The sequence below is a fragment of the Corylus avellana genome, chromosome 11 (assembly GCF_965113065.1).
Source record: "Corylus avellana chromosome 11, dhCorAvel1.hap1.2, whole genome shotgun sequence".
Classification (NCBI taxonomy): Eukaryota; Viridiplantae; Streptophyta; class Magnoliopsida; order Fagales; family Betulaceae; genus Corylus; species Corylus avellana.
This window is the reverse complement of record NC_142500.1, coordinates 3,889,641-3,908,272: the sequence shown is the minus strand read 5'-3', so window position 1 is coordinate 3,908,272 and position 18,632 is coordinate 3,889,641. Positions and strand designations below refer to the sequence as shown.

The 18,632-nt window shown below is 32.4% G+C and overlaps 1 protein-coding gene across 1 annotated transcript; it reads left to right on the top strand.

Moving 5' to 3' along the window:
* Nucleotides 1-1,429: 1,429 nt before the first annotated feature.
* On the top strand, nt 1,430-7,336 carry BASS2 (Sodium Bile acid symporter family). The gene is made up of 13 exons (XM_059576053.2): nt 1,430-1,823; nt 2,066-2,180; nt 2,485-2,608; nt 2,762-2,803; nt 2,888-3,001; nt 3,083-3,145; nt 3,489-3,616; nt 4,676-4,757; nt 5,668-5,719; nt 5,856-5,953; nt 6,078-6,236; nt 6,847-6,936; nt 7,063-7,336. Exons 1-13 carry the CDS (start codon nt 1,715-1,717, stop codon nt 7,138-7,140), a joined length of 1,254 nt encoding a protein of 417 aa, XP_059432036.2. The 5' UTR covers nt 1,430-1,714; the 3' UTR covers nt 7,141-7,336.
* Nucleotides 7,337-18,632: the final 11,296 nt, after the last annotated feature.

The following is an 18,632-nucleotide window of genomic DNA, read 5'->3' as shown; positions in this document are numbered from 1 at the left end:
AATTCTAGAAGTCCCTCTTGTATTCTTCTTGAGTTCCGCCAAGAATGATGTAGCTATTAAAATCACCATTTGATCAAAATTCAATAATGATCAATTACAAATTCAATGGTAATTTTAATAGTCACATCGTTCTTAGAGGAACTCCAGGGACTTGTCGCATTATTCCCCAACCCCTCCAAAATTTTTATTGAAAAAAAAAAAAAAAAAGAAAAAAGTTGCCACTTGTAAGGTGCAGCCCCCCAAACTCTAGGCTTGCATGTGACATAATCTCAGGCCCAAAAAACCTCAAGCTTCTCTTACACGAGGCTTCTAATTTGATTATATATAATGAGATAGTTAGATTGGAAATGGTATTAGAGCTCATAAAATTTACATGTAAGCTCAAGTGATAGTGGGCTGTAGAGTACAACGTTGGAAATATGGGCCCATTACTGAAAGTTTCTTCCGTCCAAGGTGCGATGCTTGACTATTGTACTGGCATTCGGCTCCTTTCTCGCAGTCGACAGGCCCATTGGGCTGAAGCGTTTTACCTTTTGTGCTCGCCTCACAACATAGACTAATATGATCGTACAAGTTTTTTTTTTTTTTAAGTCCACGTAATTCCTTTAAATTATCAAAAATAAAAATAAAGAGAAACTTCAATTTAGCTCCTTTAACTTCCACACGATTTGACAAACCTTCAAAATTTTCAAATCTCTCATTTTAGACCCCTGAACTTTCAATTACTCTCAATGTAGACCCTCCGTCAGATTTTAAACGTTACATGACGTTTATATCCTTGATTTTTGTATAAAATTTCAACTTTACCCTTAATTTCAAAATTTTTTTTTTATTTAAAAAAACAAAAATCATGGATATTTTGGTCTTTTTTGGTATTTTTAGCGACTAAAATTGACAAAGGGGTCCACATTGAGAACAATTGAAAGTTCAGGGGTCCAAATTGAAAGATTTGAAAGTTTATAGGGAGTTTGTCAAATCGCGTGAAAGTTCATGATGTAAAGTGAAGTTTTTTTTTTTTAAATAAAAGAAACTATTGAATTGGGTAATTTAGTAAACTACTGATTGGGTCAATGCTTTTTCTATCACCATTTGTTATATTTATCTATTATTAATTAAAAGGAGTAAAAAAAAAAAATTCAATAGAAAATGCCAACTCAACATAATTGTACACGAAAATCAAAATGCAAAGAACATTTCCCAGTTCCAAATCCTACTGCAAAATTATCCCATAATTAGCTTATAGAAAAAGATACCATTTATAGATAGATATTTGGCTAACTTTTATTTTTATTTTTATGAATGACAGTCCAAATATGAAACTACTTAGATATCGATCATGGACTCATTTCCTTTTCTATGGGTACGAAGCTATCATTTTCTGTTTAGACAGCTACATCTCTCAGAAGATATGGGAGCTCCCCATTTATGTAGGCCATGTAAACTGGGAGTCAGCACAAACGACAACTTCGGCCGCCATCACCAAAAAGCAATTGGTTTCGTTTTGCAAAGCATTTGGATGACCCAAAGATTGGAGAGCGTGTTGTGTTTGTGTGGTGCATCGATTTCCACGACTGACACATATATCCACTTGTCAGTTTCGGAGCGAACCTACCTCCATGTCCCTTGTGAAAACTTCCCCTATCGCTTCCCGCATTAAAACCCTGTTCACATTTGATCCCTTCCTTTTGATTGAGCCTGCTATTTGCTTGCCTCAATGGCGTCCATGTCTAGATTTGTTCTCAAGGACTGTAAGTTAGGGACACATGACGCTTTGTACAGACCGAGCTCTTCTTTTCCTGCTAGGAGGCTTCAAACCAATCTGGGTATGTTTGATTTTTTGCTTGTTTGGGATTGTTTGCTTATGGTGTTCTGTTTATTTGCTTGTATGGCACATGGTTTCTAATCTTTTGAGTTCTCGTTTGGGAATTTGGTACTTTGGGGGAGTCTGCAGATTACTTCTTTAGAGCATTTTTGTTATTCTTAGTTGTGGCATTTAGTCGCTGAGTTGCAAATTTTGAATTCTTTTTTCAATTTTTTTTTTTTTTCTAATGATTTGAGATGTTAGATGCAAGAGGTGGATTTCCTGAAGCTAAGAATAGAAGATGTTTGGCAATTCGAAACAAGCCATGGACTCAAATAGTTGCTCTTACAACCCCTTCTTTAAGCATTCAAACTTCAAGGTATCATTAAAACGAAGTGTGTGTTTACGGGCTTCAATTAAATTGATGTTAGCTTAAACAGAGCGAGCATATATGAACAGGCCAAAGTGGAAGAAGTGTTTTTTTTTTTTTTTTGGGGGGGGGGGGGGGGGGGGTGTGGGTGTGACAGTTTTGAGTGTTTTTGGTTGTTTGTGAAAATAACCAAACAAAGCCTTCCTGGAGAATATAATCATAGGATCATCTTTTCATACTCTTATGGGCTTGTTGGTGCAACCCCTCTGTATATCCTTAATATTATGAATAATTTCTTTACTCCTATATTTAGGAAATCTCAAGTTTTGTGCAAGGCCACAACAAATGTATCTGGAGATGTTCCTGGTAGCACCCCCAGCAGAATGAGTACGTACGAAAGAATAGTTGAGACTTTGACGACTCTTTTTCCTTTGTGGGTACGTGTTACATTTTGGCAGCACAACTTGTGTTTCTGGCTCATTTTTGTTTTTCAATGTTTTTAAGTGTCATACTTTTCCTATTCTATTTGCATTTCAAATATTTCTTTCCTAAGGATTCCTTTCAAAATCTAAATCTACTGACATTAACAGGTCATATTGGGCACCATTATTGGCATCTACAAGCCGGCTGCTGTAATATCTTACCCTTCTTCTGCTGCTTTGGTGGATGACAAATTGACTGTTGGTTAATCAGTTGAATTTGGGGTCTTCCTACAGGTAACATGGTTGGAGACAGACCTTTTTACGCTTGGCCTAGGTTTCCTCATGCTTTCGATGGGATTGACATTAACATTTGAGGATTTCAGACGTTGTTTGCAGAATCCATGGACAGTAAGAATTATTTTTTCACTTTCTCAATTTGATCTCTTTTTTGTTTTACCAATATCATATTATTGAGTTTTATTGTTGTAGGTGGGCGTAGGATTTCTTGCTCAATACTTGATTAAACCCATGTTGGGCTTCGTCATTGCAATGGTACTTCATCGAAATTGTTAGCATTTGGATGTCATTTAGCAGCTTGTTGACTTATTTTATTTTTTATTTTTTAAATGTGTCATTTAGGTATTGAAATCCATGATAACTAGATAACAGAAACATTATGTTTATCAATATGGAGTCCATTTTTATCCTAACCAGAAAGAATCTATCTTCTTAAAAGGGGGAGGGGTGTTGGGTTTACCTAATTTATCTTTGAGAATAGAACTCTTAACATATATGGTATTGTGTAATCTGGAAAAAACTCCTAGTGTAGTTATTATGTATTACAATAACCTTGATGAAATTTATTGCTATGATAATTTATCTCTATGATTTTCAGACTCTAAAACTGTCTGCACCTCTTGCAACTGGTCTTATTTTGGTCTCATGCTGCCCTGGAGGTCAGGCATCAAATGTTGCAACTTACATATCTAAGGGAAATGTGGCACTTTCTGTTCTCATGACGACGTAAGCTCAACTGTTCAAATACCTTTATAGGCCTGAGCCGACTGACAATTTTTTGCTGCTCTTGAATTTCATTTTATGTTTTGTGCTCATTCACAGAATTGGCCATAATACTGAACCTTTAAATATATATCTACACTACTTGGTGTCATTTAGCTGGGAAAACTCAAGATACTTGCCCTGAATCGGGTTCTTTATTTATTTAGCTTTTAAAACTCTCCTTTTTTCTTTCTTCCAGAAGTAAGCTATTAAGCTCTCTTTGACATAATAAAGGTCTCTGCACCATGTTTACCAAATTTTTCGTTTGACAAGCATTGAGATGAGTGATCCAAGTGTATATATTAGCCCAAGGAGTATAAAAAGAAGATAAAAGGTGGTATATTTATTGTTTTTCTTTGTTAAAGGTTTATAAATCGTTTGATATAATTTTGTAATCTATTCAGTATTTTGTAACTAAATTTCTCATTTAATAATTCTTATTGTCTAAAATTTGTTTTGAATCTTGTAATATAATTTTTGAGCACTCAGATGTCTGTGAGTGTGTGGTGTGTGAGAGAGAGAGAGAGAGATGAAATACTGTACCAGCAAGGGCCTGATTGTATGGATCTATATGGAAGATCAAAGTTAGATACTGCATTCTAATGGATGTCAGACACAGTGCATTTGGAAATCAAACAAGTGGCATCTCTTTGTAGTAATAATCAAAACAAAGTATTTAAAAACTTTTTTACTTGGCATGACTTACCAAAGCACATTTGTAGCAGAGAAAAAAGGAAACCATATTGAGCATGCTTTTGAACACGAAGGTTAAGATGCTGGTGAAGGATATACATGGTAAAAATCTCCAATGTACTTCTGTAGCGCTCAATTTATATGGTTGTTACTTGAGAAGTATAATGTTGAACAAGTAACAACAGTTTACTTATCGGAAAAAAAAAAAAAAAAGACGACAGTTGAATGGATTTAATTATAACAACAGAAAGTATATCTTACAGTTCATTTTATTATTTGTAGGGTATATGTGGGTACTTTTAACTTCATAATCATTCTGGACTTCTGTAGGTGTTCAACCGTTGGAGCTATTATTATGACGCCACTCCTCACTAAGCTTCTGGCTGGTCAGCTTGTTCCAGTTGATGCTGTGGTAAGTTGGATGTAATTGGTAAATACGCCAATAAATAATTCTTGGATTTGTGTGAAGCAAAAGTTTGGATCTTAAAAAAAAAAAACCAATATCCTTTATTTTGTTGGTCACGTGGACATCTGGCCAGACTGCAATCTGCTGCTAGCACTGTCCGAGGCTGGTGTGGAACCACCTTGGGGTTTCCAATTCTAACAACCCAATTACATATTTGTTCACTTCGCAATGAGAACCTGCCAAATTGTTTAAAATGTCCTGTTACAGAGCTGTTTGATGGTCCTGTTAGGGGTCTTCCAGTTCATATTCCAGACTGACTAAAATGGCTATCAATAACATTTAGTAAAAGATTTTTAAAATATTCCTCAGGGGAAACAACACTTTGCCCACCTCTAATATGATGAGGCAAGTTCGATTTGCCAACCTATGGTTTAGAAAGTCGCATTTTTTTTCCTTCCCACTTTAGGTCCGTGCCAATACATCTATCAAACCTTGCCTTCAAAATATGCAGGTGTGAATCAAATGCCTTGGGAAAATGTGGCACTTTGCCCACTTGTAGCTTAGAAATTAACATTTTACCAGCCAATGGTTTAGAAACAAATGTCACTGTATCCACCTTGATTGTTCATATTTGTTGATCGCATGGTAATGTTTATCAACAAAATATAACATACATTATTGGAGTATAGATGAGGTTGTAAAATGTCATCTATAAATTCACAAGTTGGCAAACCAAACTCATCTCTTACCATAAGTGAATGCAAATTTGCATTATAAACAAATATAACAACGTTCACCGAATCACTGTCATCCTATTCAGCTGAACTTGAGAAATATATGGGGTGGAAATCATTTATGCATATCTAGTCCATACAGAAATTTAACTTGGATTTTGGTGGCCCTGCCATCTTTGCAGGGTCTGGCAATTAGCACCTTTCAAGTCGTTTTAGTGCCAACAATTATCGGAGGTAACTAAATGGTGTTTAGAATTTATATGCTGTAGTCAGTTGCATAGGAATTTTCAATTTCTCTACTACCAATGAAGCTTATCTCAGGGGTTAAGGCATCTGTACATATATGATTTAGTTCTGTTTTCTGTGGCAGTGTTGGCAAATGAATTCTTCCCCAAATTCACTTCGAAGATAGTGACTCTAACACCTTTGATTGGAGTTGTTCTCACCACCCTTCTCTGTGCAAGCCCAGTAAGATCTGAAAATATTCTGTTAATTTTATGTTATTTTTACAGCTTTAGCATTCCATTTCAGTATTATGTTGATAGTTGCTTCGCATGGGGAGTAACTTACTTTGATATTTTATGTTTTTAAGATTGGGCAAGTTTCAGATGTCTTAAAAGCTCAAGGAACACAATTAATACTACCAGTGGCTTTTTTACACGCTGCTGCATTTGCTCTTGGTTATTGGATTTCAAAAATATCATTTGGTGAATCCACGTCTCGTACTATTTCTATAGAATGTGGGATGCAGGTAAACATCTTCTGATTATCTTTATGCCAATATCCCTTATGATTTTTGGTGGGCTGGGGATCTTGGCCCTGCCACCCAAATTATTCTTAACCCAGAGATATGGAAATGCTGAATATAAAAAAGGTTCTTTGTGTGCCTGGTGCAGGTTAAATTGGTCAATTAGTCATTAAAAATAAAGTAGTAAATTCCTCAACCTTGAATAACCTCAGACCAATGAAAATAAGAAGAGGACTATCGAAAAGCCCAATAGTCTCATTTTATGTGCAACGCTGCACCATAATGCTGTCAGGGGATAATGCTTAATGCTGAACATGGCCAAGTCATCAAGAATATGTTCAAATTTGATCTTAGAATCTGTTCATCCTAGTGTTGTTTGCATGGATGAGTTACTGTTTTCCTATTCTTTTATTGGTTTCCTGTTGCCAATTGTGTGTGTGTGTATGAGAGATAGTGGTTTAGCAACTGAAAGTGCTATACCTAATTGAGTTGAATAAAATTTCCACAATGCCACAACAAATCATATCACCTGTTTATGACTAAGATGTTGTATTAGTAGATAAACTTATGTGCAGCTTGGTAATGTTGGTTTATCTTTCTTTTGTGTCTTCAGAGCTCTGCACTTGGGTTTTTGCTTGCCCAGAAGCACTTTACAAATCCCCTTGTTGCTGTCCCTTCTGCTGTTAGCGTTGTTTGCATGGCGGTAATCATCTTTCTTGCACTTGCTCAAACTTACTGTTTTGATTTTCTGCAAACCCTTGTATTATATTATTCTTTGGAATTTAATTACTACTCACAATCTTATTGATTCACACTCTCTCCTTTACAGCTTGGTGGGAGTGGCCTTGCTGTGTTTTGGAGGAACAGGCCAATACCTATTGATGACAAGGATGACTTCAAGGAATGAGAAGTCTAGGTCTTTATTTTTTGACAATTTGAGGAGATGTGAAAGTTTTGGTTTCAGGTAGTTGTTTCTGGGTCATAAGCATTGAAACTGAACCTCCTTGTTTTACTGTGAAAAATCATAGAAATGTTCGTTGGTTGAGGAACCCATTACTTGTCAAAACAAATATATATATCAGTTCTATACCTAATTATCTTTATAGACGGTGATAATTTCCATGTTTTTTTATGAAAAGAGAAACAATGCAACTGTTGACCGACGATGTCAAAAAGATTTTACACACAATTCATTAGGACTATATATAAATTTGGTCAGTTCTATACCTAATTATCTTTATGGACGGTGATCATTTCCATGTTCTTGTATGAAAAGAGAAATAATGCAACTATTAACCGACGGTGTCAAAAATATTTTACACACAATTCATTAGGACAATTTGGTTTCTCTTTGTCCTCTTGGAAATCCACCCACCCCAACTAGATCATTCTTCCAAATCATTTATATTCTATTTGATACAATTCCCTTTAATGGTAGAGCCGGTGGAGGAAGAAGAAGAAGACTCATTTCCTAGTCAAAACGACATCGTTTTGGCCAGCAGAGGCCAATCAAAAGGCGCCTTTCAGCTCAGGAACGAACGATATTGTTCCACTAAAAGGGAACAATGCCCATTTTGCACCAAATGCAAGTGCTTTCTAGCCCTAGACAGAACAACAGAACAACATCGTTTCGGAACTAATCGAAATCTGTCGATAAAACAAATCTGGCAGAGAAAAAAATCTACTACAAATATATTTAGGCAACCACACAACTATATATATTATGAGTAATACTAAAAAATTATGTTTTTATTTTACCTTGCTAACGAGGCAGTGCAAATCAACCACGGAATTTTTTTTATTTTTTTTTTAACAAGGGCTAATTGATATTGTCACGTCAGCAGAGTAAAATAATAGTGAGATTTTGGTTTCTAGCATTACTTCTATATTATTTCAACTAGGAAAAAGATAAAAAAACACATCATCATTCTATTGAGATGATGTAACAGTATTTATCCGTTCTTGAATTTTATTTTATTTTTATAATAATGGAAGTCAGTGGATAGGTGACTATTTTCTCTGTATATCCTTACTCCTAATTGAGCTTTAGATTTGGACAAGAAATAGAAAAATAAAAAGAAAAGTGAAGAATGTCTAAGAATATATAGGATCCTCCTCTCCATTCCGAAAAGCTATTTCATGGTCTGCACTGCATTTGCCATGACCACAACAATTACTTACTGCTCCCTGCTTTTTCCACATGCAATTACCATTCTTTTTGCTCTGCAGATGCTTCACGTGCCTCACCCTATCACCACATAATTAAAGGATGACGTGATTTGGCTCTTAATGCTTTGTAAATAAAAAATAAATAATTATTTGGAAAGAGATTTTGATGTGACATAAAAATAAAAATAATTTTAAATATTTTATAATTTGAATAATTTGTTAAATGTTTTTTTAAAAAAAAAGAAAAAAGAAAAAAGAAAAAGGGGTTAAAAAATATTGAAATGAGTGAGACTATCACGAATTTATCTTTTAATGCCAGTTGAATTTTAAAATGGACGTACAGCACCTCAGTTTTGACGTTGAAAACTAATTTAATTTGAATGTGCAGAAATCAAGTCAAGACAAGGAGGGTAATTTGAGAAAGCCATAAGATTTAGAAAGGAAGTCAAAATATTCAATAGGATGACTAAACATTATTATTTTTGGATTTCAAATGGACTTGAAATCAAAGTAAGCAATGGAACTCGAAGTTTACCAAAGAGATAGAATATTAAGATGCATTAAATGGAATTAGATGAGAGCATGTTTAATTGGGACTCAATCCTGGATTAGGATCTCTTACAATTTTTAAAAAATAGTAAATTTTCAAATTACTTAATTTTGGTCTTTTTAGACATCGAAACACTTGGAAAATGACACCTATTAAAATGAGATATGTTACAATTGAAAATTGAATATATTTTCACCAGATTCTTGTTTTCTATGTTCTAAAAAAGCTTTGAACGAAAAATTGTCTTTTGTTTATATGAAAAAAAAAATAAAAAATAAAAAAAAATCTCTACAAAAGTAAATATGAAGCTTTTTTATAGGAAAATTATTTTTAGTTACCTTAATAACATGCCACATTTTTAATAGGTATAATTTTTCAAGTGTTTCGATGCATAAAAAGAACATAAATTACATAATTTGATAATCTATAATTTTAAAGAAATTGTAGGAGATTCTGAATTTATGATCCATCGGATCCTTTTCAGTCCATTTTGGATTGGAGAATCTCCTATTAATGGTCAGGATTTCTTCTAAGAAATCATGGGGCTATAAATGGACCACACCTAGGCCCAACAGGGGTGGCCTGCCATCCCATAAGTTTTTTAATTTTTTGTTTTTTAATATTTTTTAAAACTATAAATAATATTTTATTATATTTTTATTAGTTGGACATGTGTCTTATTTATGGCCACATATAAGAAATTCTAACCATTTTTAGACTGGGGAGGATCCGGTTCCGTTTAGTCGTTTGTACAAATTTTATTATTTATTATGACATTTACTAATATACCCAATCTTTTTGGGAACAGGATCCTCTCTAGTCGAATTTGAACTGGAGAATATTCAGTTCATGGCTATAATTTATTCTTAAACATCCTAGAGCCATAAATGAGACACATGTCCCACTAACCAAAAATAATAATAAAATATTATTTCATATTAAAAAAAAAAATAATAATAATAATAATAAAATAAGGGGTGGTTGGCCACCCGTGATCTGGCCACCCCCAAGGGCCAAATTAAAAAAAAAAAAAAAAAATCATTTGGCCATTGGGGGTGGCCGAAGCCACCACCAGGCCCAACGGGGGTAGTCCGGCCACCCCCATAGGCCAAACGAAAAATAAAAAATAAAAAATAAATAAAATTTGTTTGGCCCTTAGGGGTGGCCGAACCACCCTCGTTGGGCTCGGGGGTGGCCAAAGCCACCAAACGGAATTTTTTTAATTATTTTTTTAGTTTGGTCCTAGGGGGTGGCTAACCACCCCTTATTATTTTATTATTTTATTTTATATTTTTTTTTAATATGAAATAATATTTTATTATTATTTTTTATTGGTGGGACAAGTATCTCATTTGTAGCTTTAGGATTTCTTCTTCCATGAACTAGATATTCTCCGGTCTAAAAGATGATCTTGTTCCATCTTTTTGAAACCGTACGATTGAGTTAAACAAGTTTTTCAGGAAGAAAATTACTTTGCAATAAATAACTTTTCTAAAAACTTAAAAGAAAACTCGGATCCGGATCCTCTCCAGTCCATAATGGGCTAGAGGGTATCCAGTTCATGGCTTGAATTTCTTTAAATAAATCATAGTGCCACAAATGTGCCGTGTGTCCTCTTAATAAAAAAAATAAAAAAATATTAATTAATATTTAAAAAATAAATAAAAATTAAAATAATAAAAAAAGGTGGGTAGCCGGGGGTCGGTCTAGGGTGGCTTCTGTGGTGGTCTGGGCACCCTTACCCTCTTAGTTTTTTTTAAATATTTTTTAATTATTTTTAAAGTATAAATAATATTTTATTATTATTATTTATATTAATGGAGCAGATATCTTATTTATGGTCCTAACTGAATATTTTTCGATTCAAAATGAACTTGAGGTGATTTGGATTCCAACCCAAATCCTATCCCCTATCCCCTTTCCCCTTCCTATTGACTTGAAAAATAAAGAGAACTCTCATTATTTTGCAATAAATAACGTCAAATCACTTTTTTATGTGGCTTTCGGTCAAGAAAATATTAAATTAAATTAAATGCTAATTTTAGTTCATTTGGAAATTGAAATACTGATGGTGAAGTAAATGGGTTGTTGGCCGTCCTTGGAAAGGAGGGAAAATTCCCCTAAATTTTCTAACTTGAATTAATTCATTGCCATAATTGTTTAAGGATTTTTATTTTCAAAAAATCTGTGCAATTATGGTGGGAGACTTTTCCAAAAATTTCTTTAGGGAGATATTGACTATTCCATTACAAATATGAATAACTATTATCAAAATGAAAGAAGGTTGAATAAAATATCAATTTATATTAGGACAAAGTTTTCCTCCAAACTGGGTTGGAGGAATTTTCTTCAATCTAGCTTGTAAAAATGACATGTGTCTCTTGAACATGTGAGATACATATATTTTTTTAATAGTGAGGACAAAGTTGAAATACATTTTATTAAAAACTCATGTGCATCTCACATGTTATTAAAAAAATGGACACATATCACTTTTATAAACTAGGTTGAAATTTTTTCAACCCAGTTTGAAGGAAAACTTTGTCCTTTATATTATGGGCATGTTTAAGATTGTGATTGAAGGGCTTTAAAGTGCTTTTAACATTCAAAAAGTCTGTTTAAAGAAAAAAGTACTCGTTTGGTAAAAGAATTAAAAGCACTTTTAAATATCCAAAAAACTTAAAAATTGCCAAAAACACTTTTAGCAAAAGCTTAAAAATGAAGTTTTTGCCTAAAAGTTAATTTTGACTTAAAAGCTCTATTTCTCAAACGCAATCTCAAATAGGCTCTATGTAGTTTAGTGACAACACATATACTCTTACACCACAAAGCATACAACTCTTAAAAATCATAGCCAAAAGCTATAAAGGTTACAAAGTCATAAAAATGACTTCAAGCTTTCACTAACCCATGTACAATTACATTTAAGGAACAGATCTGCTTCGTGCAGACTAGATCTAATACATGGGTATCACAAATACAAAACAAGAATAAAAAACAACTAGAAACTAAAAATCTCGCCGTGAGAGTTAAGTCCCTACACCGATCTACTCCATCCTCAACCCAAAAGCCAGGACAACAAATTCATCCCCGAAGGCTAGGACAACAAATCCATCCTCAACCCGAAGGCCAGGACAAACAAAATAAAAAACAAAATAAAAAACAAAAACCCCACAAGCAGCAACGGAAGAGCACAACATCGTAGACATTCCTTCAGAAAACAAGCCTTGGCCGAAGAAGACGATCAGATCTAAAGATGAAGAGATTAGATCTATACCAAGATCTAGATTTACAAACTAGATCTAAAGCAACCCGCCAGAAACGAAGATCGGTGAAGCCTATAGAGAAGACTTATTGGTGTTGTCTAGATGAAAAGAGAAAGAGGGCAATTCTAGAAAGGTCGACAACATATATACTTTTAGGACCCGTTTGATTCACAAAATATACCCCATAAATTGAATGGCTATTCCATTCTTTTATTCGGTAGGGACTTATTTCTTATGAATAGTTATTCCATAGAGCACTAGCAGCAGATGCCCTATATGTCATTCCATTTCCTATGTTTAGAGAAATTTTTTTAAAAAAAAAACACAAAAACACACCAACATCAAAAGCATTATATTTAACCTACACCAAAGGGTATCTATAGTGTTTCCCAATGCATTGGAAAACACGGTAGATACCCAATGCTTTATTAAATTATAAACAAATAATTCTCTTTCTTATCTCCTTCACATGTCCCAACATTTATCTCTCCTCTATCCTCTCTCACTGGTTGCAATGATAAAAAAAAATAGTATTTAATTCATATAGAGAAATATAAAGATATCTATTGTGAAGTGTTTTTTTTACAATTAATCAAAAAGTAGTTTTATTTCTTAAATTGAGGGAAAACGGTTGGGAAGCTCCTGCTAGTGCTCTAAGAAGATGAATACATATTCCTCTTTAAAAAAAAAAAAAGAGGAATGCATATTCCTCTAAAAAATAAAATTAATATATATTCCTATAAAAAAAAAAAAAAAAAGAGGAATAACTATTCCTTATAGCACTAGCAGCAGATGCCTTATAGGATATTTCATTCCTTATGTTTAGGGAAAATTAAAAAAAAAAAAACCACAAAAACCTACTCACATAAGATTCTCTATATTTAATCAACCCTCAAAGGTTGCTACAGTGTTTCCCAATGTGTAGGAAACCAAAAGTGATTCTTGTACATTATTTTAATATAAACATTTATCTTTTCTCTCTCTCCTCTTCCATCTTTTTGTCTTTAATTTGGATTGTGTTGGAATTTTGTAAAAAAAGTGAGGGTGGGTAAGGAACTTGTATTTTGTAAAAATACATAATATTTGAATGGTATAGGAAAAGGCAAGGGAATATATTATAAAATATATTTTCATAAGGAAACAAAAAGTAGTTTTGTGCATAAACTTAGGGAAAATCAAATGGAAGCTAATGCTAGTACTCTTAATGAATAAACAACATTTTTCGGGGGAAAAAAAAAAATTCCACCCTTTTAAAAAATATATATTGAAAACATTGAATTGTTATTGGGTGGCTGACCACCCACTACAGGACTTGGAGGTGCTCGCACCACCCCTCTAGAACCTTGGGGTGGACCCTCAAGGTGCTCCAGAGGTGGTACGACCACTCGTGGCCACCCATGACGACCTTTGGGGGTCACCCCCGATGAGCATCAAGGGTGGTCTTGGCCACGCCCAAATCCACTAGGGTGGTGCGACCACCCCAAGGTCCTGCAGTGGGAGTTCAACCACCCCCTGAAGTCAAGGGTTTTTTTTTTTAAAAAAAATATATATATATTTTAAAAATTAATTTGAAATTTTTAAAAAGAAGAAATAAGGTGGTTTTTTTTTTTTTTTTTTTTTTTTGTTCAATTCCATTGTTTTTTTACATGTTCGTACAAAGTGAGAGAAAGGAGGGGAGGAAGATTCAAACTAATGATCTTCAAGAATGGTGGTCCTGAGATACCCCTTGAAATTGAAAAAAATAAAATTGAAATCTTGATATACTAAATTAAGAGTTTTTAAAGTTTAGAGGGATAATTGCAAATTGATGACAGTTCATGGAGGTTAAATGAAGTTTCCTCTTCTTTTTTTTTTTTGAAAAAAAATTATATATATATTTATTTAGGTTTACAACCAAAAAAAAATAATAAAATACATTCCATTTTTCAATGAATAACTATTCCTCTCTTATTTATTTATTTATTTTTAGTGAAATAGGTTTTCTTATTCGTAGGGTAATAACTATTCCTATAAATGATGTGCAACCAAACAAATAGAATATGTATTTCTCTAGAGGAATAGCTATTCCTAGAAATGGTGTACAATCAAACAAAAGAATAAATATAATATAAAAATAGCCATTCTATTCCATGGGTATATTTTGTATACCAAACGTGACCTTAATCATGGGGTGGTCGGCCATGGAAGGGAAAACTTTTTTATAAGAGAAATGTTATTTAGCATTCTCCTTGTATTCTCTCAGCATTCTAAGCTGAGTTAGTATTCTCAATCCACCCTTAATTAAAAAGAAAAGAAAAAAAAAAAGAAAAAAAAAAAAGCTGAGAATGCCAATTCAGCTGAGAATGTTGAAATAATGCTAATAACATTTATCTGTTTGATGCAGATCTGAGTTTTCAACCTGATATTTAGTCATAGGTTAGCGGATGCTGTGTTTTGGTTGATTTGGTCTGTTGTTGATGACTGTATTTTTAGCTTCGGCTATGATTTACTTCCGAGCTTTTTGCTCTGTTTGTAAGAACTTTAGGCTCACAACTTTTATCAATGAATGAGTATGATATGTTTCTCAAAAAAAAAAAAAAAAAAGCATTTATCTTTTTATAAAATGCTAAAGGCCCAACTGTTTTGCCCAACATGAGTTCAACTTTTGCCATTTTTTTAAAAAAAATTATTTTATTTTAAGGAATAAAAAATAAAAAATGGAAAAAAAATGTCTGAAGCAACTCTATCTATTTTTTTGTCCTTCTTTTATTTGGTATTTAAAAAAAATTAAAAATGGTATTTTTTTTCTTCATAATAATGACATTTTTTTTTAAATGATCATTTTTACGAAGAAAAATATCATTTTTATTTTTAAACAAATACCAAATAAAAGACGGACAAAAAAGTGAATAGGGTTGCTTCAGACATTTTTTCCATTTTTTATTTTTTATTTTTTAAAATAAAAAAGAAGGTAAAAGTTAAGGGCAAAAAAATTTGGGTTGTATCATCCCTCTTTTATAATTCTGGTTAGGCTTGTAAGAAAAGTTTGAAAGATTTTCTGACAAAATTCAATTTCCTTTCTAGAAATATCTATGTGCTTTATTTCTGGATGAAATTTTTTTGAGTTGCGTTTCTGGGTGAATTCGTGTAATTATGGAAGGAGACTTTTTAAAATAAAAATAAAATTTGGGGTGGCTGGACGTATTATGGGAATAATAATCTAGCATTAATTTAGGCCAGACTTTGTAAGGAAAAATTTGAAGGATTTACTAATTTTTTTTTTTTCTTCCAGGTCTTTAATTTTGAAGGGAGACTAGTTGAAGAAGGAAGTCAATAATTATGGAGAATAGGAAAAAAAAAAAAAAAATTCTATAATTATGGCTCTATCTATATTAAAGAACTGAATATGAAAAGTAAATTTAAGGTAGCTCAAGAAGGAAAACCAATAATTATGGCCATATGTAGTGGAATTGAATCTGAAAAATAAATTTAGTTTAACTATAGAAGGAAAAACAATAACTTTGGCTATGTATAAAATAATTAAATCTGAAAAATTACATTTAGAGAGTTTTTCAGGGTGAAACATGTCTAAGAGTTGGTGAAATCATCCCTCATGTGAGAGGGTGCCTGAACCACTTAAACTTTCTTCCTTAAGTGGGTGGCCAAGCCATCACCTAGGCTAAGAATGGTCTAATCAGTAGGGGTGAAAAGACGGTTATGATTAACCGTTATTGATTAAAATTCGCTAACTATAACTATCTAGACAATTAGTAAAATATATTAATAGCCTAGGTGGTTAGTAACTCTAATAACCGCTAATTACTTTTTTTTTAAAAAAATAAAAATATATATAAACGATGTCATTTATATGATAATACGATAATATCATACTATATACGATATTGTTTTTAGATTTTTATACATTTTTATATATATTGGGGGTTAGCGTTCAAAACTACTAACTGTAACTGCCTAGGCAGTTAATAATTTTTTCTAATCGCTTTCAAAAGCGTTTAATAGTTGGTGTAATTAGCGATTGGCAAGCGGTTAATAATCGCTCCCCTTTTCACCCTTACTAACCATCCTCAAAACCTCTTTAAGGGGTGGCTGGACCCTGTCCCCAAGTTGATGGATATCACCCTCCAAGTGGCAAAATTTTTGTTAAATTTGTTGACTATTTACTGACAGAGTGATCAAGTTCATAAATTTGTAAGAGACATGTTGTTGTTTTCCATATTTTGTCAATCTCTACAAATTCATAATTTAATCCTTCCAAAAAAGAAAAAAAAAAAGAAAAAAGTCAAAAGATAGATGTATAAAAGCTCTCAATTTGTAAAGTATAAGCATAAAATTTTTTTATTATTATTTTTAAATTAGATCCCTTTTTAATAAAGAGGTAAAGCAGGCAGTGTCAGAATTCTGCCAATTTCTTAATAAAGCATTTTTGTTTTTTGTTATACTTAAAAAGCAAATTGATTATGCCTTTTTCCGGTTCCATTATGATATTCCATTGGGTGAAAAGTAAATAAAGCTTGTATCTTAAGGAATCATCTCTTAATCATACTTATATGGCCATAAGAACAATAATTGATCACATAAAATAATAATAAAATAAAAAAAGGACTGAGTGAAAAGGACAAGGTTCTTTTTCTTTGTTTTTGGAATTAAATATCTGGTATATATATATATATTTTGATAAAAATATCTGGAATATTAAAATAACATTGTTATAATATATAGAGATTTGCTTTAATGAATGAGTAATGTCCTACTTAGTTCATGTCAGCACCAACAATTGCTTGAAATTGGTATTTCTTTAAATTCGATTGTTATTTCTATTAACTATTTTTGAAAATTTATTATTATAATTAAATCAATAAAGCCTTCTTCAATTAATTTTTGAAAATCTTATTAATCTGTTTTTTTTTTTTTTGTTTTTTTTTATGGGTAGGTGACTATTTCTGTCTCTCTCTGCATTAATGCTTTTTCCCAGTTCCAACTTGCTGTAACACTTCTGCTGCACTGCAATTGCCATTATCACAACTACTGCTGCTGCTCACTACTTTTCCACATTTGGCATTCTATTTACTGTGCCTAGCCTTCACACCAGATAAAAAAAAACATCCAAATATATATATATATATATATATTTTTTTTTTACTATGAGTGACACATGTTAGGATTGTATGGGCTCTTACGTGGCATATTAACGAAAGAGATATGTTAGAATATAATAAAAATTTTATATTTTGCTCATAAGAGTTTATATGGTAAGATGTCACATCATCTTCTTTTTATTTTGTCTTTTTCTCTAAAAAAAAAATAATGTGGCATCTTGTCACGTAAACTTTTATAGGCAAAATATGAAGTTTTTATTAGATTCTAGCATTTCTCTTAATGAAATCCGTTAAATTTAATGTGAAAAATGCTTTAGTGCAATATAATGCCCACATGTGACCCCTTTTTAGTGACGTGACAAATAGATAATCACATGAAAGAGAGGATTTAAATTTGAAATTTAAATTTCAATTCTCTTTCCCACAAGTCACTAAATATGGGCTAAATGTAGGTATGGTAGAGTGCAAGTCATTATATTGCACTCTAGCATACCTTATTTAATTTAGGGAAATTTTTAATGACATGGACAACGCCTCAATTTTGACGTTGCTGACTAAGAAATCAAAGCAGGACAAGGAGGCTAATTTGACAAAACCATAAGATTTAGAAATGAAGTCAAAATGTTTAATAGGATGACTGGAGTAGTGATTTTTAGCACACCGGCATGCTTATTGTTTAAGCATGTCGGTGTTAAAATATTATTTTATTTTATTTTTTTACTGTTTAAATATTATTTTAATAATATTTTTACACCGACGTGCTTACTGTTCAGCATGCCGGTGTGCTAAAAATCACTACTCGAATAACTGAAAATTATTTTTTCGGATTTCAAATTACTTTTTGCGGTTTTATGAAGCTCAATTCGTTGCTTATTTGACCGGAAATCAATATTTACATTAAAAAAAAAAAAAAAAGATTGTGGACCAAGTAAGAGTTGGCTATGTTTTTCAAATATTTTATTTTTTGTTTTCAAAACAAAAATATTATTAATAAGCTAAAAATAAATCACATCAAGTTTACCAGAAATTTTTTTTAACAGTTTGACTATTATTTTATAGTGAAATTAAAAGTAAGATAATGACATTTATTAAAAAATAAATAAAAATAATTTTATTATATTCGAGAATTGTAATTTTTAAATGTGGGAAATGCATATTTGCATGACATGAAGCAATTAAGTCAATAAAGCACTTGTGGCAAACAAAGACTGTCGTTAAAAGAAAGGGCGCCACTCTGCAGAGCATTGGTTGCGTGAAGTTTTGGCACTACGCCAGAACATTGCAAAAGGCCAAAGAGAATAAAAGAAAGAAGAAAAAG

Coding starts and splice junctions, on each gene's coding strand:
- BASS2 (XM_059576053.2), top strand. CDS start 1,715: ATGGCGTCCATGTCTAGATTTGTTCTCAAGGACTGTAAGTTAGGGACA. Junction 3,617..4,675: donor CTTTCTGTTCTCATGACGAC/GTAAGCTCAACT, acceptor GGACTTCTGTAG/GTGTTCAACCGTTGGAGCTA. Junction 4,758..5,667: donor TTGTTCCAGTTGATGCTGTG/GTAAGTTGGATG, acceptor CCATCTTTGCAG/GGTCTGGCAATTAGCACCTT.